The sequence below is a fragment of the Nilaparvata lugens genome, chromosome 1, assembly GCF_014356525.2.
Source record: "Nilaparvata lugens isolate BPH chromosome 1, ASM1435652v1, whole genome shotgun sequence".
NCBI lineage: Eukaryota > Metazoa > Arthropoda > Insecta > Hemiptera > Delphacidae > Nilaparvata > Nilaparvata lugens.
In genome coordinates, this window is record NC_052504.1 from 69951229 (window position 1) to 69978908 (window position 27680).

Genomic DNA, 27680 nt, shown 5'->3' on the forward strand with positions numbered 1-27680 from the left:
TACTCGAATATTGATTACAATTCCATGAACCTTCCCAAACTGAAAAAAAACTTCCTACACAACAAATTGCAGGAGAATAAAAGGAATTTTTAAAAAAATGTTTCTTCATTAAATTAATGTATATGATGCACATAGGAATTGATAATCTAATTGGTCTTTTTTATTTTTATTTATTCTTTTTTGCAATAAAGCAGCACAGAGACCGGGAGAGAAAAACCAAGAATACCTTGTACTATTTCTCTACCAAATTTAGGTAACATTAAAAAGTCCGAAATGAGGTTATGTATTTTAGATTTCCACAAAATTTTCAGTCCAAAAATATTTATACAAACCATTCTTTCGAATTTAAATGTTCCAAATACCAAAATAATAATTAATATAATAATAATATGATTATATGGTAGTGACCGTTTATTCTGTTGATAAAATCCATAAAGCAAAAATTTATTCACAACAATTTGTTAGCTCATGTACTAAGAATATTGTAAACAGTCTTTGTCACAATGATTACTTTTTAAAAACAATGCCTCTAATTTGCAAAAATTGATATTTGAAAATCATTTTTGACACAGGTGAAAGGAGCTGGCCTGTTGGATACAAGAGAAAACTGCTGGAAATTCTTCATCGATAGGGTGAGAAGGCAGTTGAAAGTTGTGCTGTGCTTTTCTCCAGTCGGCTCCACTCTGCGTGTTCGCGCCAGGAAGTTCCCTGCTCTGGTCAACTCCACCTCAATCAACTGGTTCCATGAATGGCCGCAAGAGGCTCTCATATCAGTCTCCAAGAAGTTTCTGCAAGAGCTCACTGTACTTCCAGTAAGTGATATTTATTAGAAATATCTTCGTTTTCTAATAGATCATTCAAATAGATTAGTTTTCTAGCCGAATAGTGTATTCTCAGCTATATTAAAATTATACCTTCGGATATTTCAACTTGAAAATGACCTGAGTTATGGTCGAAACTAGTCGTTGTAATATTTTAAAGTTTTCAATAATAAAGAGTACTACAAGTTATCATATTGTTTTTATTAATTTATACTTTCGGATATCATACTTTACAATATTCGAGTAAAATATTCTACCTAGTGAAGATTTATTGGATGAACAGATTAGTTTTCTATGTTATTTCGGACAATATCTTGGGACGTTATTAATTTAATATCTACCAGTGCTTGTAGCTATTAAAATTGAATTTATCAATTTTGAATTCCATACAAACTGAGGTTATCACTGTGATGTGTATCCATTAATTTTCACTATTAATTCCAACTCTGAATTGAAAAAGTAGCCTAGGAACACTTACTTTTTAGCAGTGACGACGATTGTTAGGAAGTGCAAAAATTTCTATTATCGACTTCAGCAGTGAGTTTATCATTGAGCTTATCCATTTAAAAAAACCGGTAAGAACGTCTGTAGTTTGTTTTTCTCTGTTGAAAAACAGCATGTTCCTATTTTCTCTGTCAACAGACTGCATGCTGCATTACCGTTAATATTTCATGAAAATTGATCTATCAGAATATTTCTCTTTATTATCTTCATTAAAAGTTAATTTCATGTATTAGAATAGAATAGAAAAATCTTTTATTTGTACATCAGACATGTACAAATACATGTCTGAATGAATGAGTCATCTTCTACGTGTTTTGAAAAACGTGTACCATATCTTGGAAACATTAACTGGATATCTCTTTGATCAATTTCAAACCATAGGGAATCTATATACACTCATGTTACTTCCACCAACATTTTCAATAATATACTGCATTATTCACTAGTATTTCTTTTATTTTTCAGCCATCTTATCATGAGTCAGTTTCAAGGTTTATGTCATATGTGCATACTCAAGTGAACGCTACGTCCAGAATTTACCTGCAAAGCGAGAGGCGTTACAATTACACTACTCCAAAATCATTCCTCGAGCAAATCTCCTTGTACTCGAAGCTACTGCAGCAGAAAAGTGCCGAATTGGCTGGTAAAGTTGACAGATTGAGGAACGGATTGGAAAAACTCAAAAGTACTGCTAGTCAGGTAATTTCCATTCTAGATATAGATAAATTTGTGAAGATTTTATTCTAATGTGCTTGACAATAGATCTTTTACTGACACTTCAGAAAATCACACTTGAAAAAAGCTTACGAAATTGGACAAAATCATACAATTCTGTTAAAGAGGTAGGTCTAGTTCAGTTCTGCGATTTTTAGGGAGTACAACGATTTTTCTAACGAATATTCAATAAATCTTATCAATCTTTGATTCAATTCTTCTTCATCTCTTATAAATTGATTGTTTATTGAATTCCTTTTGTCACTAGTATTGTTGAACTCATGTCAGTCCAGTACTGTATTTTCTCTTGGGAGTTGCAGTCATGCTTCATGAGAGAAAAATATTTTGTGCTTTCCTGACAAGCATTAGTGACTTATGAAGTAATATTTCTTCCATTCTTATAAAAAACCTTTGGCCGTCATTCTCTCAAGCCCACATAAATATTTATTGATCTATAACAGTTTTATTTATATTTTATTAACATAGCCCTCGATAGGATACAAAATACTTGTGAACTTTCTGTTTCATAAAGAATTTGTCTCCCAGGTTGATGACTTGAAAGCCAAACTTGCTATTCAAGAAATAGAATTGAAAGTAAAAAATGATGCCGCAGATGCTCTTATCCAAGTTGTTGGTATTGAAACAGAGAAAGTCTCCAAAGAAAAAGCAATTGGTATGTGAATACATACTAATATTTTTTTATTTCCCCTACACTCCTCACTTAGCTAGTAGTGACTAGATTTTTTTTTTTAAATAATTATTATTGTAGTACATTATATAATTTTTGTTTATGTTTTAGTATTGTACTTATAGATTCTTAGTTCTAAGAACTGAAATAAATATTCAGAATAGAAAAGAAATCAATAGCCAGCCTGAAAAATATTCTACGTTATAACTTGATCAAAAATAAACTCCAAATTTGAAATTCACATTGATTATCTATTGATACTGTCTCCTCGTATTCTCTATAAAAGAGGATAGTAACCAAAACACCTCAATGAACATCCTCTTCCCAAAATATGCTTTACCAAACTTCAAATAATTTTGTATCTTTCATTTCAAAACCATTTTCTTGTGTTAACATTTTCTTGTGTTAACATCCCAGTTTTCAACAGGAGTTCTCTCTATTCGAAGGTTTTAGAATGAACATGAATGTTTTCTGAGTGTCAAGTTTTATGACTAGAATGATCATCTTCATCTGCACCTGGATAATATATTTCACTATTGTTATAGCCTACATCATAAATACTTTTAATTATTTATTCATTTATACATTGAGTCATAAATTACAGTAGCGGAATGAAAAAACAGGCTTAGCCCAAAACTTCTTCCGTTCCTAAATTCAGTCAATTTTAGTTGAATTAGAAGTCAATGAGATTATTCATATTCCTTATTCCAAGTCGATGACTGTTTTAACACAATAAAAATCATTTCGATCAATTTTATAGCCGATGGAGAGGAAAAGAAGGTGGCTATCATTGCTCAAGAAGTCAGCAAGAAACAACAAGACTGTGAACAGGATCTATTGAAAGCCGAACCAGCTCTTATCGCCGCTCAGGTTCGTGACATCCATTATTTATATTTCAATCTTCCTCACTCAAAATGGTTCTATCAACTTCAGAATCATACTAATTCTATTCAAGTTTGTCTTTCGATTAGGATGGTTTTAGTTTTGTAAAATGGATTGATTTACTACGAAATATTTTCTTCAGTCAATGAGCAGCTACATTTATCATGTATTTCTCTATTCTTTATTATAAGATTCTTTCTTTTATGTAACAATTCTCATTAATAAATAATTGTGACCCAGGTACATTATCCTTGTAATCATTCGATTGTATGCTTTTTGATCATATTCCCACAGGAAGCGTTGAATACACTTAACAAAGCCAACCTTACAGAATTGAAATCTTTTGGCTCACCGCCCGGTGTGGTTACGAATGTTACAGCCGCTGTAATGGTCCTTCTTGCTCCAAATGGTAAAATACAGAAAGATCGCAGCTGGAAATCGGCCAAGGTACGATTATTCTATTGCTTCTAATAATATATGTAAACCAATATTTTATCAGACGAAATTATTTTCCTGTTACATATAATCAAAGAATCTTTTAATCTTCATTGCCCAATTTTCCACTTGATTGTTTTATTTTTCTTTTATTTATTTCGAATAAATAAATAAAACTTTGAAAACAACAGGCATGATAGCCTGTACAAAAATATTACACTGTAAGATATATTGTAATAAAAAATGTATATCAAATAGCAGAATAAAAGCCTATGAAAATATGTAGGCCTAAGTAGTTATCATTCTCTATTAGCAGTTATTATTCTCTATTAGTAGGTAGCTAGTTATCATTCTTAAACTTTTAAGGGGAATATCAAATAGAATAGAAGCCTAAGGAAATATATAGGCCTAAGTAGCATAAGTAGGCTAGCTATTATTCTTGAGTCTCGAAAGATTTTAAAATATTTTCATCAAGTTCACTAATTCCATGTGGAATGTTTCTATGAGTTTCCACACTAATTGCTGACTGCACAAATAAATCGTTAATTTCAAGATCAAATTTATATTGTACATCATCGATTACATCTTTATTTGATGAGATGGTTTGTACAGATTGTGTTTGTCAGCTGCGTTTTACTCTTTTCACTGCTTTTCAGATCATGATGGCAAAAGTCGACGGATTTTTGGACGCACTTATAACATATGACAAAGAAAACATACATCCAGAAATCATCAAAGCTATACAGCCATACCTCAAAGATCCTGAATTTGAGCCAGAATTTGTTCGGAGCAAATCAGCAGCTGCGGCAGGTACAATACTGAACTACTACATTTTTACATATTCACAGGTCGTATCCTTTCAAAATGTACCAGCTTTGTAAAGTACCGTACCGTACTAATAAATTGTAAGATATAACATATCTAACGGTTTGATTCAACTGTATACTGTACTTATTGTTGTGTCAAGGAAACATATTTGGGTTATTGCCTGTTGTTTCCGATGTGATATTTTGAATAAATAAATAATATTATTATTTAGTAGTATAAGTAAAAGTAAAGGACTTGCTTCGGCAGTACATATACTAAAATTGGAACAATAATCTTACTTATCTCATTACAATACGTGGAATACATGGCTTCGCAAATCATTAGAACTTTAGGATTCAGGTCCTCATCATCTTGAACACTCTTTGAACTTGGAAACACAAATTATATCAACTCCTTTTTAGTGCCCCCATCAAAATGTCTTTTTCTTGTTCACTTCTTTGAAATATATAAATTCACCAGCATTAGACCGTAAATTCAGACCGTACATTAAACATTTTAAGACAGTTTGTTAATTTAAATGCAATATAATCAATTATATGGCTGTCGTGACAATTTATATTACCGTACCTATATTTATAATCTATATTTTTGTTGTTGATACTGCTATTTGTCCACTTTTTTGGATCTATTCTATTTTTATAAGAATCTTGAACCGTCTTATTTCATTCACAATTGACTATCATTTTCCATTTGACCATTTGTTTTTATAAAGTATGGAATTTTCTATACAATTTTTGCTAAATTAAATTGGATAAGTTGGGAAATAACGATCCTTCAAATTATTTTTCAGGTTTATGTGCTTGGGTGATCAATATAATCAAGTTCTATGAAGTATTTTGTGATGTTGAACCAAAAAGGAAAGCACTTGCACAAGCTAATGCTGACTTGGCCCAGGCGCAAGAAAAGCTTACCGTGATCAAGCGTAAAGTTGCTGTAAGTCATCAAATTGAACTAGGCTATTTATCTATTAAACGTACCGTATACTTTTCAATTGAACTTATTATCTATTCCAACTCTGGTAGTAGCCTACTTTTATAAAGTCTCTTTTATAAAATTAATAAAAACAATATAAAAATCTTGAAGTACTCTTTATTTTTTAAAAAAATTAAAGGGTACTTTAAATTTTTATATATTTTTTTATTAATTTGTTAAAAAGTAGCCTTTTTGTTAAAAGTAGCCCATGTGAGTGAAGTGTTTTTAGTCTCGTTTATAGTATATCTTATGAAAATATGAACTGCTCATCCCAATAAATTATTGCAACTACTACCAGCAACTTGAAATCGGATTACAACAATAATATGAATAAGTAATTAATCGTGCAAGTCTATTATTTGTATCATTATTCACTTTATAGCAAGTCACAAGGCTGTGAGATTAAAATTTGTGAATCAATAATAATGCATTTTTATTAGCTAGTCAATTTGTAGGTGTGCTGTATAATTCATGCTGTATAAATGCTGTATAATTCAACCTTAGGCCGGTTGCAGGCGAACCACTATCGCATGTGGGATGTGGGGTGATTATTGTCCTTCTTTGGTATCAGAAACGTAGGGCTTAAGGAATGCATTGGCAGGCATGGCAGTGGCACTGATACTTCCACATGAACGTTGCGCGCTGTGGTAGCGATTATTTTCCTTGCGATTGTGGTACCACTGGTTTGAGCATTCGCTAGCTTCTGTACCACAATCGCAGTCGCTGTGATTTTGAAAACACCTGTATGATAAAAACATCTGATAAAACACCCGAGTATGATTCAAACATTTGAAAACTGTTGCACTAATGCGCGTTTTCTCGAATGTAGTGTAAGGCCGGTTGCAGTTGAACCATTATCGCAGCAACCGAACCACTATCGCATATGGGATGTGGGACCGACATACCACAGAACAATACGACTAAGGTTAGCTTCACACGCATTCGGTTTCATCCGGTTCGGTTCGGATCGTTGTCGAAAACGAATGAGGCTTTCATACATGTCAGGCTTTAATTTGTATTCGGTTCTAATTAGGTATTTTCTTCTCAAACACAGCTGTGTTTGGATTTTTACAATTCATGCTGGTAATAAAATATAAAATCTGTTGCTCAAATATTAAGATGTTATTTCTTGAACAACAAAATTTTCAACTTAATTAGAAATTGTGAACTATTTGAATAGTTTATTTGTGATTATATTAATTTTGGACGTTCAGAGTGATTATTTTTTTGAATTGAAAATTTGTTTCAATTATGACACATTGTACATAACGTTCATCACTTCTCTTCATTAATAAAATCGTGTAATTTTCATGGAAAAATAAATAAAAATTCAACCTGAGTTGTAATTTATCTTCATATTTTTTTAGCAAACTATTCATTGAGAACAAAATGCTCCTGAGAACTAACAGAAATGAATTGACCATATGATTTTGACATGGAAGATTTTCAAACAGATAATCATAATATCAGGTTAAAATAAAAACAAAAAAAGGAGCGTGTGTAAAAGACGTTGTTTTTATTTCCGGTTTCTTAGCAACAAATTCGAATATGATAAAACCTATTCGTGTCGAGGGGGCGTTCGGTGCTATGCGGTTTCTATTCGGTACCGAATTCAAACCGAATTACCTTTTCACACTTATCGGAATTTGCCGAAAACGAAACGAACCGAATGTGTGTGAAACTAGCCTAACGCAGAGAGACTTTCACGCTACATTCAAGAAAACGCGCATTAGTGCAACAGTTTTCAGATGTTTGTATCATACGGTACCAATACCTACTATTACTTTTATACTTATATACTAGTGATAGTAGGTATTGATCATACTCGGGTGTTACTATCAGATGTTTTCAAAGTCACAGCGACTACGATTGTGGTCCAGAAGCTAGGGGAAGCGTAGTGCTCAAACCAGTGGTACGACAATCGCAAGGAAAATAATCGCATACTACAGCGCGCAACGCCATGTGGAAGTATCAGTGCCACTGCCTGCCAATGTATTCCATATGTGCTGCGTTTGTGGTACCATAGATGGAAAATAATCGCTCCCACATCCGACATGCGATAGTGATTCGTCTGCAACCTGCCTAAAGGTGCAAACAGAACAAGCGGGTCGCAAATTAGCTTTCAGTTTCTATCGATGCCACTAATCAGCTGACAATAAATTATTAAAATATTTGGATATCATTAAGCTGAAAGGCGATCGAGACTTAACCGCTCTGTTCACTACCGTGCTTCACAATGTGTTCGTGTTACATGGAGGTCAATGGCGAGCGCGACCTATACTGAAAGCTAACATCTACCTGACCGTTCTGTAGTTCGTACGAATTTCTAAACACATTAATGTATACATATCTGGATATTTTCCCTCAAAAAACATGTATTATCTTGAGAGAGACATGAGATGATTTATTATTAACTATTTATCAACGCAGAGCCACAAATCATAATATTATATAAAAGTAGTAAATATATGATTGGGAGAAGACAGCAGGTTGAACCCAGTCCCAGAACTGTCCCAAAAAGTTTCAATAGATGAAAAGATTCAAAAACAACAAGGCTACGATTTTAAATTTATAAAATTTAGTCTATTTTCTCTCAAAAACAACACAAACTAAGAATTTTAAATTTTGATGTTTGATAAACTAAATAAAACCCAAAAATATAACACTCAAATCACTCATTAATTAGTAAATGTTTGAGTTATTCCGCAGAAATTTAGAGCCAGAAAAACACAACGAATTGTTTCACAAAAACAAACACAAGATTGAGGAATATATTATCATTTACTTTATTAAAATTATTTAAGTAGAAAGGTTTCTGTTTATTTGTGTTTATGTGAGCCTTATCCTTTAATCGATTTATTTGTTGCGTTTTTCAGTCACTGGAAGAACAGCTGGCCAAACTGACAGCAGACTTCGAGCAAGCAACTTCGGAGAAGCTGCGTTGCCAGGAAGAGGCAGATGCCACCAACCGCACCATTCAGCTGGCCAACCGACTTGTCGGCGGGTTGAGCTCCGAAAATGTCCGCTGGGCAGAATCGGTTGCCAAGTGAGCAGTCCATCTTTTTTCTCATTCTTGTCATTCATAATTTGTTGATTCTTGTCGATACAGATAAAGTATATATTTATCGTATGTGATAAAAGTCAACTGATTTCTTTTATTTACTCATGTCTTCCGATACTGCGCAATATACATGTATAAATTGAAAACAAAACGTAATTTTATTTATAAATTTCATGATACACGAATATATATTATCTATTGTTCACTACCTCCCTGGTCCAAGTAAATATTCATCACCCTCCACATCAAAAACTGAAATATATAGAGTGGAAGGGAGAATATCAAAACATAATTTGACTTTTTAGAATTTCGTTTCAATTTCAATTTCAATCGATGTTTCATTATTTTATTGCACATTATTAAACATAATTTCCAGTAAAGTATTAACTACATCACTTGAAACTTAACGTCAAGTTTATATAATATCTTGTATTTGACTTTTTTATTGACAATACAAGTTTCTTAATTACTTCTAATTATTTTCTGTTTTTCTACTCCAGTTTGATGCAGCAAGGAACTACGTTGCCTGGAGATGTACTTCTAATTACTGCTTTCATTTCATACGTCGGTTGCTTCACCAAACAATATCGACTGGATCTCATGAATAAGATGTGGCTTCCCTTTTTAAAATCAATAGAAGTGAGTTCTCAATTCTTTTTTTCTAGAATGTAAATGGAAGAATACATTTTTGTCACTTTATCTCTTTACTATGAGAATAGAGTGCTTCTAATGAAATTCGAACCAGTTGTGGTTTTGTATCTTAAATGCTGATTGATTGATTCCAATATCAATCACATTTGGGGTATAATGTTCAAATATTCATAATTTTCAAGACACTTTCAAATTATTAAAAATACTGAAACTAATAAAAACAATATAAAAAATGTTTTAATAAAAACGTACTACAAGTTTTTATATTGTTTTTATTAATTTGAAAAAAGTAGCCCATATAAGTGAAGTGATTTTACTAATACTGAAGTATCAGGTCTTCTTATTCCACATTTTACAAAATGAATAATTCGTGATAAGTATATTATATTCAATATTTTTTTGGTTTGAGAATGGGTAATACCAAAAATGATATTGGGAGAGGAATAGCACAAGGTTACCTTATTTTTCCTCTCCCTATCGTTTTGATAATGTACTTATTGTATAAATGGATAAAATGAATGATACAAACTTTCATTGTTAAAATACTTTATGTTATTGTAGATTTTCCGCTATCCATTACCATATAGGCCTTACTGTAGATAATTCCATGTTCCAATATTCAACCACGGAATTTCTTTTGAATTGTTGCATTCAAACCATTTCAACAGTCGTATTTTGCAAAAACTCTAGAACAGTGTGGATCAGAGTATTTTGAGTATTCTGGTGGATTGAGATAGCAAAATTAATTCCAATAATAATTCAATACACCCATCTTTTTCAGCTTTATGCGAAATTAATGCTACCTTTGAATCAATTCCAATAATCCATCATTAATAATAATAATAATAATGGGTCCATCATTTTTCAGCCATCCATTCCGATAACCGAGGGTCTTGATCCACTGACCCTGTTAACAGATGATGCTCAAATTGCCATTTGGAACAATGAAGGCCTACCCAGTGACCGAATGTCCACTGAAAATGCAACCATACTCAGCAACTCTGATCGATGGCCTCTAATGATTGATCCACAGGTGGGTTCCTTTGCCTTCTTAATACATTCCATATATAAACATTCTCTCATCCCATTTCACATTAGATATAGCTCTGACATGCTTTTATCTGTTCAGTTTATTGGTGACTCGAATGTAAGAATATTTTCAATTTTCTAGAATTTTCTTTTCCAGGAATGAGATTTTCTCAAACAACGACGCCTTTCATTATTCTTGATGTTTTTTGCTTTTTCTTTCAGCAGTGAAGTGATTGAGTTTATTGAAAAACACTTAGACTTTTATTATTCAATATTGATCTCTCATATTTATTACATTTTATTGTCATTTCTTGCTTCAATTTTTTTGTTATTCCTGCATATTTTGTATTGTATTGTTTGCTAACGACGTGGTTAAGTGGTAGAGTGGACATTATTGTCCAAACTTTGCCACGTCAACAAAAATAAACAAGTCAATAACAACTATTCTATTATTTTCAACGATGATTCTCCTGTTGAATTTTCTACAACTTCAATAATTTTTAACGTAATATTATTAATCTAATTTTTGTTTTTATTCATCTAATTAGGATATAGTATTGTTATTTTGTGAAAATTCCATCTGCATTGTACAATTCATCTTCTGTTAAGAGGGCAATTATATGGGATTTAATCCTTGTGCCATATGTGTAAAATGTCCATGTTTGTATCCATTGCATGACTAGCTACTCCAAAATCGTGTATTTATTCTAGTGATATTGTCAACTTCCATTAATAATTCAAAGATTAAACCACCTCATGCTATTTCATCTCCTCTGAGATCATCTATTGAAAAAGTGTTTGAAGTACTTGACAATGATCTTCCAATTTCTCATAGCTACAAGGCGTTAAATGGATAAAACAGAAGTATGGAGATAATTTGGTAGTGATCCGGCTAGGCCAGAGAACAGCAATGGAAACCTTGGAACAGAGCCTGGGTCGAGGCGCAACTGTCCTATTGGAAAATATTGCTGAAAATCTCGATCCCGTACTTGATCCACTTCTTGGAAGAAATCTTATAAAGAAAGGAAAGTGAGTACATATTCTTAAAAATATTTTCCATAGTGGATGATTACATTTGAAACAATGATTCTTTGTCAGAAGAAAATAGTTATATGTTTTATGTTTCTAAAAATCGTTGAACTAATCAATCTTCTTATTTGGCTTATTAAATCATAGGGTTGATAATTACTGAATATTCATGTTAAATTATACTGACTTAAGGCCTTACAATTTATTATGCCTTAAACTAAATGCAAAATCCATTTTTTTTAATTTGATGAAAAAAAAGACGACTGGCGTGCATCATGTGTATCTGAAATTCACCATGAACTCGAAGAAATGTAGTTTTGTTAATTTTCTCATGATTAATACTTGATTTGATTGTTAATGATGGACGAATTTTGTTTCAGAGCTATCAAAATTGGAGATAAGGAGGTTGAATACAATTCTAGCTTCCGTCTTATACTGCATACAAAGCTAGCAAACCCTCATTATAAGCCTGAAATGCAGGCACAGACTACTCTGATCAATTTCACGGTAACAAGAGACGGACTTGAAGATCAGCTCCTGGCTGAAGTTGTGAAGGCTGAGAGGCCTGATCTGGAAGAATTGAAGGTAGACTCTTTAGTCACAGTGCTGATTGCTCTCAGTTGAATATGTCAAGATTTGAGTTGAATTTGCTTCAAACAATCCAAATAAAAACTATGAACTTTGAAAAATCTGTTAAATTCATATAAGAGATACGTTTTGTTTGCATGAGATTAAAACATAATGTAAGAATCATTAATGTTTGTAATTTGTATTAATTGTTTGCTGATTCAATTGCACTATTCCGTTGTTTGGGAAACTCAAAAATAGAAAGTCAGTTTGTAGTCTATTGTAAAACTGGACTCCATAAAGCATACGTACACTAATATTTTATAAGCATAATCTGCTTATTCATCAATGTTATCAATGAGTTGTACAATACTGCTCTTGAAATTTGTCAATCAATAACAAATAGTAGAACTGTAGAAAAAATATATATCTGTTATAATGTATTATTTTAAAAGTTCAAATAATTGTTTACAGGCAGATCTAACCAAACAACAAAATGATTTCAAAATAATGCTTAAAACGCTAGAAGATGATCTGTTATCCAGACTTTCTTCAGCTGGAGGTAAGTTGGTGGTGACAGAATTTACTGTGGTTTTACTGTGGAAATTTTCTGTGGTTTTGACAATATGTTAGTTTTTTATTTTATATGAATAATTACCACAATATCAACTTCTCAACTGCACAAAAAATATACTTCATTATTCGTTCTTCAAAACAAATGGTAAATGCTGTTGATGAAATTTTGTATGTATTCCCTAATTGACATGAAGAATCGTCTTGCATATCCCATCCATTCAAATTCCTTTTTTCAAAATTTAATATTCTTGGATAAATCCATTGCCTTTAATAGAGAAGTGTCACTCATTACATGAGATCATCTAGAAAATATAATAAATCAACATTTTCCTTGCTCCTATTTTACTGATCTAAGAAATGTATCTATAAGTCAAACATATAGCCTATCATTTGTCATTTTTGTTTCAGATTGAAAATAATGTTAGTACAGTAAGTTATTCTGATGATAATCATGTGAAATCTCGAAAACAAAAGAATTCAGTTTTATTCAGCTCTTCAGAAAATGTATGTCAGCAATCATGAGTTTTTTAATGTTTCCTCAAAATTAAAGAAAAATCATTCCAATCATTGAAAGTTGAAGTAATTATTTTAATAGAGAAAAACTGCTCATTCATTAATTATTCTATTTTAACTGAAAATTTTAATCAGACCCTCCCATGCTATCGTTCAAGTTGATAATATTGTATTGTATCAATAGCAGCACCATAACCATACCAAGATGTGATGTTTATGAAATGAAATTGAATTGAATAACCGGTAGGCTCACTGTGTCTAAACATCCACTTTTTGTTTCAAGGAAATATTTTGGGAGACACAGCGCTAGTGGAAAACCTGGAAACTACAAAACGGACGGCAGCCGAAATCGAGCAGAAAGTAGCCGAGGCGAAAATCACTTCGGCCAAGATCGATGAAGCGAGAGAGCACTATCGGCCGGCCGCTGCTCGCGCCTCTCTGCTCTACTTCATCCTCAATGACCTCAACACTATCAATTCAAACTACTTATTTCTTTTGAGCCTCCTCAACAATCCTTTATTGTCTAGCAGTCATTAACAAGTAAAGTAGGTCTAATATGTGGTATTTCCCACTACTACAGCAGAAAAAATAAAAATCAAACTATAAGAGCACTTATGACAAAAGGGGAAAATAAAAAAATACAAAAATTTAAATTTAATCTTATTTAATAAGAATTGTTTCACATGGGAGTAGGAGAGGTTTTTGTCTCTATTTTATTTAACGTAACTGATGAGTTTTGCATATAATATGTCCAAACAAGGATTATTATATTTAGGCTCATTCGATTAAACTAAACTTATTCAAACTCCTGAATTCAAAATTCATGTAAATTGAATTAATCTCAAGTCAGTGATTGCACTGAATGGAGGTAAATAATAGTATATTTCGCACCTAGGGCCGAAAATGAGACTTTTCCGGCTCAAAATCGGTTTTCAAGTCCGAGGCGTAGGCCGAGGACTAGAAAAGATTGAGAGCTGGAAAAACATTTTTGCCCATGGTGAGAACGTTATTTTTCGCCACACAGAAAAATAAACAATATAAATATGAGAATAATTGTTTATTAGGCACTTCCAAAAGCAAAACAGGAAGGTCATAGCTCTAGCAAATCTGAATATCAGGAAATTGTCCAAGTACTTTTATTTTTTATTCTGATTTGTCTAAATAACCTAAAATATTATGTTCAATTATGTAAGAGGTTGAGTTTATACTTTTTATTCTTCCAAATAACAATAAGATGATATTATTATAAATGTTTTGATTCTTGAATAATAAACACAAATAATGAAAAGTTTTTTGATCAGCTGTTTTAGCACACTTGAAATTTGGCCAATCTGAATGTCAACGTCAACAATGCTTGTTGTCATTGACTTCAGAAGTTTAGGTTAGAAGTTCTATCCTACTCTGAAAATCGAATTTGAATAGTTTATAATATATATCTTATCTGTATTTTATTCATCCAAATAAAATGATAGTATCTTATTGCAGAATACTTATTCAATTCTAGAAGCATAAACTGATTCCGTTACATAAACTATTTGTAAAAACGTTCAGCATCATGGATATTGCCCAAGTAGTTCCAAAATTATCCACCAGGTCTCGTGATAAACGATTAAACGCAGGTTTGAGGTTAGATTCTATTATTCTCTGAAAATTGAATTTGAGTAGTTTATAATATCTTATTTGTATTTCATTTATCCAAATAGAATGATAGTATCTTATTGCAAAATACTTTATTCAATTCTAGAAGCATAAACTGATTCCGTTTCATAAACTATTTTGTAAACACGTTCACATCAAATCAGAATCAGCTGACTTCAAGGTTATTTTACAGCCCTTAGGGCCGTAAAACTTTTACCGGCCTGGTCAGAAAACAATCATTTTCGGCCTCCATATGACGCACGAAAACCAGCTCATTACTTCCAAGTGGGGCGAAAAATAATTATTCATTGATCAGTTCAAACAGTAGCCTAACATAACTTTCATCTACTTAATTTTTCTATTACATTTTAGAAGATTAGTCTATAATAGTTTGTATCAAGTTGAAACTTGGCCCTCGATCCGAAGAAATCACAGCATTGCCAAATTGTGTTAATTACAATCCTCCGAATATTTTTTACAATAGAAAAAGTATTTTTAATTATTTCTGAAAAACTTTCTCGCTTGCAACACACACTTATCTTCTGAGACAAAAAAGTTTCTAGCATGTCGAAAATGTTATGTTTTCTGCTCAAAATGTCTCTTCATTCCTGGAAATTATTAATAAAATAACTATGGGTCGGATAAAAATGATCCATACACCAATAGAAAGAAGACATCCTTCCCTTTATTCAGATTTATTTCTTAGAGAATAATAATATTCAAAAGAAAATCATATTTTCTCAATGTTTTCAATTTAATCTGAAAAATTAATTTTTCTTTGAATCCTTCAACCCTGAAACTTTTTTAGCACTCCTGTGCTAAGTATCGGATATTTTAATACAATTCTGTGGTTGAATTGAAAATTTTAAAATCTGGTGTGGCGCAATCACACAACTTTCCTTGCCGTTATGAAAATTGATCACCTGCCGCTAGTGTTCACACGCATCTCAAGTTTACTATTCTAAGATCTGAGCCAGCTGGTGACAGGACAATAACGCTGGAGACATACGAGGTCTGCTATCTTCTCATAGTGAATGATTTAATAGAATCAACAGTTGCCAAAAGTTTGCAATTAAATAATTACATTTTCTCAAATTTTGAGCTTATTTCCAATTTTAGGTGAAAATGTTACTGGACATTAATTGTAGAGATTTCCATACTCAATCTTTTCCACTCGAAATTTTTTGTTTAAATAGTATCTGAAGCCTGATAATTGGGAATCTAAAATCAAACTTTGCATTGATGGGGCAAAGCTCCTGTAATTTTTACTATTCTCCTGTAATTGTTTTGTATTCTTTTGAAATTGGTGTGTACCGTTGGAAATGTGATAAATAAATAAATACAGATATGGGACTTGTGGTAGTTGATAGAGCTTATCAATGACTGTTTTAAGTATAAATTTAATCGAAATCGTTAGAGTCGTTTTATCACGAAAAAATCACGAGAAAATCACGAAAAACCCTGTTTTTGACAACATTTTCGCCATTTTAGCCGCCATCTTGAATTGCATTTGATCGAAATTTTTCGTGTCAGATCCTTATATTGTAAGGAGTTCCAAATTTCAAGTCATTCTGTTAATTGGGAGATGAGATATCGTGTACACAGACGCACATACACTCATACACACACACACACACACACACACACACACACACACACACACACACACACACACACACACACACACACACACACCACACACACACACACACACACACACACACACACACACACACACACACACACACACACAGACCAATACCCAAAAACCGCTTTTTTGTACTCAGGGGACCTTGAAACGTATAGAAATGAAGAAATTGGGGTACCTTAATTTTTTTCGGAAAGCAATACTTTCCTTACCTATGGTAATAGGGCAAGGAAAGTAAAAATGTTTCAATTTTACACAACTTGACAACGCTGTAATATTATTTCTTCGGATGGAGGGCCAAGTCTCAACTGAATGAATAATAGGCCTATTCTGAATCATCAATGAAACAGAAAAATTTTGTTAAAAAAATACAGCATTGAATAAAATTATATGATTTGAAGAAATTCCACCTGTGTGGGTAGTTATGGTAACAATGATCACTCATTCATAAATAATGAAAATAAAATCTATGCTGAAAGTCTGTGAATTTTACAATATATATTTTTCTAATCAACATCTTTCAGCTCTCTTATCTCAAATTCCATTAAAATGTTAACAGCAATTATTCAAAATGTATTGATTATTTACGTTATTTTATTTCTATATTATTATTTACAGTTGAAATCTAGTTGTTTTTCCTGCGTAAAATCGTATTCAAAGAGTAAAATCGTAAAATCGAAGAGTAAAATCCTAAAATCTAAGAGAAGAAAAGTCAAGAAATATTCGATGTGTAAACAAGAAATCCTAACCGATAAAGAAAATCACAATACTGATTTTCAAATTGTAAACTCATTTAAACTAGAAGAAAAATACGCTAATCACAGTACAGATGTGCAACATTATTCAGATAAGCATAACTCATACAAACTATCATACGAATTTGGCAACGCAGTATCAATGAGAAAGTATTTTGATAGAATGAATCAAAACTATGAGATCGAAAGTTCCACTAAGCGGCGATATCAAACAATGGATTACCAAGGAAATGCTCTGGACAACTCTTTGTATGGAAATATCAACCGTAGCTCATGTAATACCCGTATGATGAAGAACGGGACAATCTCAAGACAAGAAAAAATAAGAAGCTGGAAATTTTCCCATCCATATAATTTTAACAGGATTAAAAGAAAAATTGATGAAAAAAACTGCAATTATTATGAAATTGTTTTTCTAAAAAACTTGGAGAAGTTTGGAATAAATTCTGTTTGAATTTGTTTTTTCTTCATGAACAATTATCATTTTAATCGTATAGATTGTTGTTGTATTTTAATTTTTATGACGAATGTAAAAATGAACCTACCCGATGATGTCTATGTATTTTTTGATGCTTATTGTGAACTTAATAAAGGTCTATCAAGCTTTACTAAATAAAATTATTATGTTTATTAAAGTTTCACAAAGACCATCAATTTTGAGTCATAAAAACTGTAATAATTTCAGGCATTTAGCGTTGTATTTCAAAATGCAATAGAGAAAGCAGAGCCAGCGCCTGCCGGGGACGTCCAACAACGTGTGATCAACCTAATCGACTGCATAACATACTTTGTTTTCATGTACACAAGTAGAGGTCTATTCGAGTGTGACAAGTTGATATTTTCCTCGCAGATGGCGTTTCAGGTAAACATTTCTAGTTCTTTGTACTTATCCAATCACTTTAGATTTAGATTGATTAAATCAATTTAAATAATGCCTTTATTAATTGAATATCAATTTCAAGAAAAAATAATACTTCAATAGACTACTGAGAGATTATTAAGAAAGAAAACTAGTGACCTCTTGGGTTGCAGTTCACGCTCAAGAACTGTTGTATTACATCATTTGACAATTTCTTAGTCTTTTTCATTCAACTGTTGTATTAGTCTTTGAAACCCGCAACTTTTGATAATTATACTGTACAGATTTGATAAAAATTATAGAAATAGCAAAATATTTATCTTACAAGAATAATTTGACAGTAGATTTCATTGGGGATCTTATTTGAAATGAAAAATCACTCTTTCGCTTCAACATCTTCGACCCTCATATGAATCCAAATTCATTTTTTAAAATGAAAAGGTGATCATGCGATACTGATTTTGATACAGAGGAGTTCCAAGAGAAAATAAATGGCGTAAACCGCACATTGATATCTCAACCCCTATCAGTTTGTTGATATAAAATTTGTAAATTATCTTGTATATTAACAGGCTGAAATCATGTATCAGCGCATGAAGGACTCTGTGATAGCTCCCAAATAGCCTCAGCTGATGTTATGAATGAATGGAAAACTGTAGTAATTTCATATAATGAATTACGCAGCTGACTAAATAATAAATCAACACATTTTTTTTTTATGCACATTCAATGTTATTTTTATATCCTGAAGAAGGACGAAGGAGTGAGTCAATTTTTTTGTCCAACGAACTTGACCTTTAAAAAGGTTTGAAGAATACGTGTTGAAATTTTGAAGCTGATGGATCAATTCTTTCTGATGTTATTGTAGAACATACAAACAGACGGACAACGACTTTGGCCTTCAGTAAGTCAAAAGTAAGAACTCGCTATCGCTTGTTCAATCAAGTCTGATTATGAATTAAATTGATAATTGATTAATAGTTTATTGACAATACATAGTAAATCATCATCAAAACTTTGCCTTCATCAGTCAATTTTAGTCTATGAAAGCTCAACTTTTCCCTGAAACCCCGCTTTTTAGTGTGTACTGATGTATCACAAAACTTTTAAATAAGTGATAAATTGATTAATGGACTTGTAGTATTGGTTTTCATGAAAAAGAAATAGTTTGCAATTGAACTTCTGATGGCAATAAATATAATTGAATCCAAAATTAAATGTGTTAATTAATCTGTCGTTATAATCTGTAAAATTCCAATCCATCGTCAATTTGTAAACTTTTGTACTCATAAATATTCACAAAAGAATTTGGTACAGAATAATCAACGATTTAAAAAGTAGTACTAACATTTTTGTCCTTTAGTGCCCATTGAATTTTTTTCTGCTATATTGTTTCGTTTTTTAATATTTGTGGCGTCAGAACTGTTGAAGCTACTTTGTAGTCTTGGAAGAACTTTTCATTATGACTTGGGATTTTTGTTTTTTCTATTTTTTATGGTTTTTAATGCTATATTCTGTTGAATTTACAGATTCTCCTGATGAACGAGGAAATACTACCCCAAGAGCTGGATTTCTTGTTGAGATTTCCATTAACTCCTCACGTCACTAGTCCTGTTGACTTTCTCTCAAATGCCAGTTGGGGTGGTATTAGATCGCTGTCCAGTAAAGATGAATTCAGGTAAACTTCATTTAGGATGTAGCCTAGATCATCATTGAAATAAATATAATTTACTATTAGTCATGCAGGCATAAAGTTGCTAATTGCAATTCACAACTGAAATATCTCTAATGTTTATTGAAGAAAATGAGGAATGGTGTACAGTTTCGAAAGGATTAAAATATATTCGAATAATTTTTTTTCAAGAAACGTTAGAGTAGATTTGTCATCTACATTTATGAGTCTGGTATACTGGTACACATTCTGAGAAGAAATTCAGCAATACATTTTTAATTCCAGGAATCTAGATCGTGACATCGAAAGCTCGTCAAAACGTTGGAAGAAGTTTGTTGAGAGTGAGTGTCCTGAGAAAGAGAAATTTCCACAAGAATGGAAAAACAAAACAGCCCTTCAACGTTTAATGATGATGAGAGCCCTGCGACCAGACCGAATGACCTATGCCGTCGCGTAAGTTATTCTCAAATTATTATAAATTAACAAATATTTATAATTTATTCGTCATATTTCGTAGATAATATTGAACTCCGATACTCCAAACTGATTAATACCATGATTTTTCAGATTTTCGAATTTTATCAAGAAAATACAGCTTTGGCTAGTGAATGCAATAGTATAACACTACGGTAGCCTATATTTTAAAATTATGCAATAATTATCACATAAAGCTTTATATACTAACTAGAGAGCACCGATATTGATATCTTGCATGATTACAGGGCTTTCATTGAAGAGAAGTTGGGCTCTAAATATACTGAGGGACGAAGTGTTGAATTCTCAAAATCTTTCGAAGAATCAAGTCCTTCAACTCCAGTATTTTTCATTCTCTCTCCAGGAGTAAACCCTCTAAAGGTGGGCATTTCTGAATTTCAACTTTTTTTATTGATGACAAATGTGTTGTCTTCCACCAAACTGAATCAATTGATTATTCTTAGGAATTGAGCTTTTAAATGTGTTTATAGTGGATATCATTGAAGCATGGTACTCATCCTTAATCAATAATTTTATTCTTCAAAATACATCTCAATTATAGTGTACTTTGTATTAGAAGTACCGTAACAATTGTAATTTCTTTACAATGACTAAGAATTGATTTTTTCACCAGGATGTTGAAGATCTTGGAAGAAAATTGGGCTTTACGGAGGATAACGGTAACTTCCATAATGTTTCACTTGGACAAGGTCAAGAAGTTGTTGCTGAAAAGGCAATGGATATAGCAGCCAGCAGTGGTCATTGGGTTGTATTACAGGTTCGTATATGTCTATGTACAATCTCTATATATTTTTTCAGTTTCATATGTAACTCAAACATTTGTTTCATAATTATGTATAACGCATTCCGATAATGAAAGAAAAAGCTTACCTGATTTTATTCAAGCTATACATTAGCGGTAGCTATGGACCCAATTTATATGTATGATGTATCATCTCTGAATATTTTGGTAGGTAGCTGCTAGCCCTACAGCTGTTGACACATGAATATCACTAATATCAAATTATTATTATGATAAAAGTAGTTATAAACAATAGATATTAGCATAGCCACCTCTAACACACAGGTAGCTATGAGGTATGTATTAGAGGTGGCTATGCAAAATCTATTGTTTATAACTTTTATCATAATAATACTTTCGCGTGGTAATATTGATATTAATATTATAACAAACTATTATTATTATAACAAATATTATTCAATCCATCCATATTAAAAATCATTCCAATAATTATTTTTAAGCTGCATTTACACCAAAGCTATTAACAAAATGTTAATAACTTAATTCTTATATAGATTCTATTAGATTGAACGGAACTTGACAAACACATATGTTCTTCATTTGTATGATAAGTTATGTTTAATCTTATAGAATTTATAAGAATTAACATTTTGTTAATAACTTTGGTGTAAACGCAGCTTTAGAAGCATGCTATCGCTAATGAATAATTGTGTATTAGTTCTAACATCATGGAAAGCTAGATATTATTTACTATATAATATAAAACAATTATTTAGTTTTTGATTTACGGTTAAAAATGTGCATTCGATAATTGGAGCCATTCGTATATTCATTAATAATTAATGCGTTTTATTTATAAACCTTCCTCTCGCAAATATTTGTCTGAATAATATGTATCATGTAAATATCTAATCCGCCCAAGTTTTCAATTTAGATGATAGTTTTAGGTAGGCTCAAGAATAAATAAATAAAACATCAAAGTTGAATCTCTTCGCTCTCTTCTTTGTCAACCTTGAAACTCTATTGTCAATTCTATTAATGTTATCCTCAATGGTCCTTTTCAAGAACATTCACTTGGTGAAAAAGTGGCTACCGTCATTGGAGAAGAAGCTGGAACACTACAGTGAAGGATCCAACCAAGATTACAGGGTTTTCATGAGTGCTGAGCCTGCTGCAACTGCTTCCGCTCATATAATTCCCCAGGTAAATAGAAAACAAATTTGTAAAAGTAAATTGGTAATCAGAATAGATGAGTGTGAGTGTATGATAGTAATTGTAATCGTTTGAGTTAGGCCTACATAAAAAATGTTAGTGCTTCATAATTGATTTTTATTGACTGGACGACTTATACACTGAGCAGAGATATTGTGGAACGATATTGTCAGTTCCACATAATGGAACAAATATCCAATAAAATATAATTTTTATTCCACCTTAATATATACGACTTTCTCTAATAACGAAAAAAATATTATTAAATTATTCGTTCTCTATATGATTTATGATTGCTCTGTTAAACAGCAGCCTGCAATAAAGTCTATAATATTTCACCTGAATTGTATGTTTGTATTGTCTATTTTAATAAATGAATACGACAATATTGATCTTGATTGGGCTGTGAGGCAATCTGGGGCACGTCCAGTAAATCGCTAACCACCAGGTTAAGGTTTTCAAAATTGCTTCAATATCAAATAATTGAAGAACATTGAAAACTTTTTCAAATCTATACTAACCTAAGTTGATGTAAGTTTGCATTACGATTGTTGAAATGTATACAGTAAACAACGTACAGGAGTGTATTTTCATTTTAAGCCAACGTCCAGTAATCCATAATTTTCGTTTATCCAACACTACATATTTCTGCATAGTGTCGAATTACAAAAACTGTAAATAGTAGCAAAACTGGCGGATACTGTGAACGGGCAATAGACATTTTATTCAAATGGAAATGAGTATCCCACCAAATTGTTTGTAAATTATTATAACTTTGAAGCTATTCAAGTTTTCATTGTTAACTAGGTAGATAGTTGATCAATTTTCATTTTTCAATCATAATTTTTCAAAGATGGAAGATTTCATTAGGAGTTGCAGTTAATCTACTGCTCATTCACTAAAATTAGCAACTACAAAATATCATTACTGTTACTGTATAATAATTATTTCAAATATTCAATGAAAGCTTTATAAAAAATAGAACTAAGGACTCCTGCCACTGCAAATATTGACCGAACAACTAAATAGCAGATGGATTCAAATTTCCTTCTGCTATTTGCAGTAGCTGGAGTCTCTAGTTTTTTTCTATTTATATAGCTTTCATTGGATATTTGAAATAATTATTATATAGTACGGTAATAATAGTTTTTCAAATTTTTTCTAGAGTGTAGAAATACAATACAATTCAACTTTTTCACTGCCGTCATTTACATAATTCTCTCCTCTATCTCTTCCACAACTCATTTTGTATTCGAAATAATGAAGCATCTATTAAAATATGTATCGGTATATGTTAAAACTTGCTCTTCAATAGCGATATGTTTTCCTCGCAGGGCATTCTAGAGTCATCCATTAAAATAACGAATGAGCCTCCGACTGGCATGATGGCTAACCTGCACAAGGCTCTAGATAACTTCAACCAGGAGACATTAGAAATGTGCACAAAGGAAGCCGAGTTCAAAGCCATACTATTCTCTCTCTGCTATTTTCATGCCGTCGTTGCTGAAAGACGCAAGTTTGGACCTCAAGGGTGGAATCGAATTTATCCTTTTAATGTGGGTATGTATTTTGGTTTTCGTATCATCGTATCCTTAATTATTTTTAGATTTCTTAGCTCTATTGCACTATACAGTCATCTATTGCACTATAACAAAGCTCTCCATTCATTTTAATTTAATGGTCTTAATTTTCAATCTAGTTCTTAATGTATCAAAACCGCATTCTAATTTTTATTATCACACAGAGATTTTTCCAGTTTGTTTATATGTTATATTGAACTTCTTTTGTTTCAGGTGACCTGAATATTAGCGTCAGTGTTCTCTACAATTATTTAGAAGCAAACTCAAAAGTTCCATGGGAAGATCTGCGCTATCTTTTTGGTGAAATTATGTATGGAGGGCATATCACTGATGATTGGGATCGACGACTTTGCATATCATATTTGGAGGAACTGATGCAACCTGACTTGGTAATTCCCATATTCTCAACCTAATACAATTTCATGTAAAAGTCATACTTGCGCGGTATTTCAGTTGTTTTGTGCATCGTCAAATTTTAAAAGTTTGAAAGTTGATCCTCATTATACCGTATTCAATTAATAATATAAGGCATTATGTAACAATACAACTCTTCTCCAGTTACATACATTCAATGTCATATATAATTTAAAATACATTATCAGCTTGAAAAACTCGTATAAGCACACCAAAATACGTCTGATCTTTGTAACTGTCAAAAATAAACTAAACTTGTCATTCTCTTGAAACTTGAAACATATGCTCAAGACATGTGTACCAACACAACAAAATAAACAAATCGAAAATCAAATGTGCGTTGCCCGCGAAATTAAAAAAGCCACCTCACTTTTTGAACACACCTAGTTTGTCAATCCAGCTTCTCATCATTTTCTTGATTTCCACCTTTTCAATAATTATTATACATTTTCAACTTTGCATTTATCATTATTTTTCTACATCATAATATATGTAATTCATGTTACTTTTGAATGTATAATTCAACAGGTAGACGGAGAACTGTTTCTTGCGCCTGGATTTTCTGCACCTCCGAATACAGACTACCAAGGCTATCACAATTACATCGATGAAATGATGCCCACTGAAAGTCCTTACCTCTACGGTCTCCATCCAAATGCAGAAATCGGATTTCTAACTACTACTTCTGAAAATCTATTTCGCACAGTCTTTGAAATGCAACCAAGAGAAGCTGGCACCTCGGGTGGTGCAACAGTAACTAGAGAAGACAAGGTTCGTAATTATTTTTTTGTATTCAATGTTTTGAATAACTATGCTAGAACCTAAACTATTTTTTAAATTACTTGTATTTTCTCAATTCTGAAAACATGTTAAAAACATGATAATATCGGATAAGCAAGTTCCCGTTCAAGTTGATAACCAAAAAATTGGAAAATCTGTTTTCTCTTAATTTATTAAATTGTCAAAAATATAATTCAAAAGTCTTCGAATCATCTTTACCTTCCGTTTCCATTGTTTATCTTGATCCAGTATTCAAAATAACTATCACAGTTATAACTCATTACGAACAATGCTCCCTAGAAACTAAAATACACTAAATACTTTTCCTTTCCGAAAATTCAGATTTTTTCCTAAACCACCTTATTGATTTTGTAAGATAATTCATGTTATTACATTTAAAATAGAGTTCGGATCTCAGGAGACTTTGTATATTTTCTTAACTAGTGTGAATTATTTTGATATCACGTGCAGGATATTTCATTCATCAAGAAACTAAACTAAAGTGAGTTGTTACATTTTCTAAAAAGTAATATAAATTCAGAAATAAGTGATTATTAAAAATTATTACTACTGTATTACAAAAGTATTATTGTACACAGGTGAAACAAATTGTGGATGAAATATTGGAAAAACTCCCAGAAGAGTTCAATATGATCGAGATTATGGGCAAAGTTGAGGAGAGGACTCCGTATGTGATTGTCGCGTTCCAGGAGTGTCAGAGGATGAACCATTTGACTGGTGAAATGAAACGTTCTTTAAAAGAGCTCGACTTGGGTTTAAAAGTGAGTAAATTCAGCAAGAATAATCAAGCAAGCATAATCATATACACTTGTTATTTATTCAATCATTATTCTAAAACAGGTATCCACCTTATTATTTTGTGGGAGTAATAGAAACTATTTAAGGCCTCCAAAAATTCCGTGCACAAGTGAAAAAGTTATAACAATTAACTTATATTTTAGATTTTACATTTTTAGTAGTATCAAAAGAATCTTTGTTCGATAATCAACAATCTATCGTTAATATTGCAAGCCATCTAGGGTACACATTCCTATTGAGGAATTTCTTGATTAATAATATTATGTTTGATGTAATATTTGCAATAATCAATTATCGATAAAATACTGTCAGTAAATGTTTGATGAAATATTATTTCGAGTTTATCACTTGACGTATTATATCATTTTTGCGACAAAGAACAAATGTTACATTTTTTATAATTATTATACAGTATATTGTCTAGTGAAAATAATGAAAAAATGCATGAATATACATAGAATGCCTTAATGTATACAAAATAATATTGTTCATAATGTTTATATATCTATTCTACTTAATTAAAATTGTGAAATGGAGTACAAGGTTTTTTCAATTAGCAATTTTCTGACTGCTTTTTTAAAACATTTTACCGAATTTATACCTCTAATGGCTGCTGGTAGTTTATTATAATATCTCATTCCGGCATAAAAGGGAGTTTTTTCCATGAATGTGCGTCTATGAATTGGGTAAGCAATCAGGTTTCTATGACGTGTATTGTACTCATGGTTATTTGTGCACAAGTGAAATCTGTGAATATTAAGTTTAACAAAAACTAGCAATTGATATAATTATGTAGATGTATATGTATTGAATATGTAGTATGTGCGATGAAATCAATTTTTAATCTAAAAATATTCAAGTCCATTATCCTATTTCTATAAGACCATCATTGTTCCACCTCTTGATAGTTCTATAAATTATGAACTACATAAACGTCGTGCTTGAGTATGCTTCTACTTTGTACAGGGAGAGCTGACCATCACTTCTGACATGGAAGACTTGGAAAATGCCTTGTTCCTCGATCAAGTTCCGGCTATTTGGACTCAGCGTGCTTATCCTTCACTCCTTGGCTTAACGTCCTGGTTTGCTGATCTACTCCTTCGCTTGAGAGAACTTGAAACTTGGTCCAATGATTTTGTGGTAAATTTATCCATCTTTCATTGTTTCATCATTTTGAATCAATAACAATATCTAGATTAATGTTATAAAACTGCAATACTTTCGGCTAGAAAAATTTTCTGTATCTTACCATTCATGTAAATGTATTCATATCAAAATTTATTTTGCGACCGCCTTCCCTTGCTAATTAAAATCAGAGATATATTATGATATTCATGAGTAAAATAATGTAAGTAAGTTTAGTGAATATTATACATGGTGATTCAAAATAATGGCTCAATTTCAAAATTTCAAACAATTATACTATATATTTATATTTTAAAAAACCGATGCTAGCAAACCAATTCCACATCAAATTACTCTAAAACATCAAATTAATGACTGTGTATTATTTAGTGTTCTATGTGCCCTCCTTTTGATGTTTGTCCAACATCTACAAAAAAGTAGGAACCATCGCATACACCATGGTTTGTGGAAATGCACAAAAACGTGCACTTGGGTGCATCAAGTACGTGCTCCATTGTTTTCGGCTCCCCATTTATGAACATTATGTCGATTGACTTCACTACTCACATGAAACGTTGCCACAACGCTACGAACGAGATTCGTCTGAAGTGAACGTTTTTGTGGATTTTCAAAAACCATGGTTTATGAACCCTACTTCTTGTAGATGTTGG

At 31.8% G+C, this 27680-nt stretch overlaps 1 protein-coding gene across 1 annotated transcript in view; it reads left to right on the top strand.

Annotated features, from left to right (window-relative positions):
* Nucleotides 1–27680, top strand: part of LOC111052811 (dynein beta chain, ciliary) — a 124720-nt gene that overhangs the window by 93408 nt on the left and 3632 nt on the right. Inside the window, exons 53-77 of the mRNA XM_039441609.1 lie at nt 573–812; nt 1791–2024; nt 2586–2712; nt 3488–3597; nt 3904–4056; nt 4701–4854; nt 5663–5805; nt 8721–8890; nt 9406–9544; nt 10425–10589; nt 11421–11614; nt 11995–12199; nt 12656–12743; nt 13554–13769; nt 17995–18173; nt 19700–19848; nt 20128–20295; nt 20565–20697; nt 20951–21094; nt 22145–22282; nt 23626–23851; nt 24085–24260; nt 24814–25056; nt 25665–25847; nt 26851–27024. Coding sequence (XP_039297543.1) covers nt 573–812; nt 1791–2024; nt 2586–2712; nt 3488–3597; nt 3904–4056; nt 4701–4854; nt 5663–5805; nt 8721–8890; nt 9406–9544; nt 10425–10589; nt 11421–11614; nt 11995–12199; nt 12656–12743; nt 13554–13769; nt 17995–18173; nt 19700–19848; nt 20128–20295; nt 20565–20697; nt 20951–21094; nt 22145–22282; nt 23626–23851; nt 24085–24260; nt 24814–25056; nt 25665–25847; nt 26851–27024 — 4251 coding nt within the window. The remainder of the gene's footprint in view (nt 1–572; nt 813–1790; nt 2025–2585; nt 2713–3487; nt 3598–3903; nt 4057–4700; nt 4855–5662; nt 5806–8720; nt 8891–9405; nt 9545–10424; nt 10590–11420; nt 11615–11994; nt 12200–12655; nt 12744–13553; nt 13770–17994; nt 18174–19699; nt 19849–20127; nt 20296–20564; nt 20698–20950; nt 21095–22144; nt 22283–23625; nt 23852–24084; nt 24261–24813; nt 25057–25664; nt 25848–26850; nt 27025–27680) is intronic.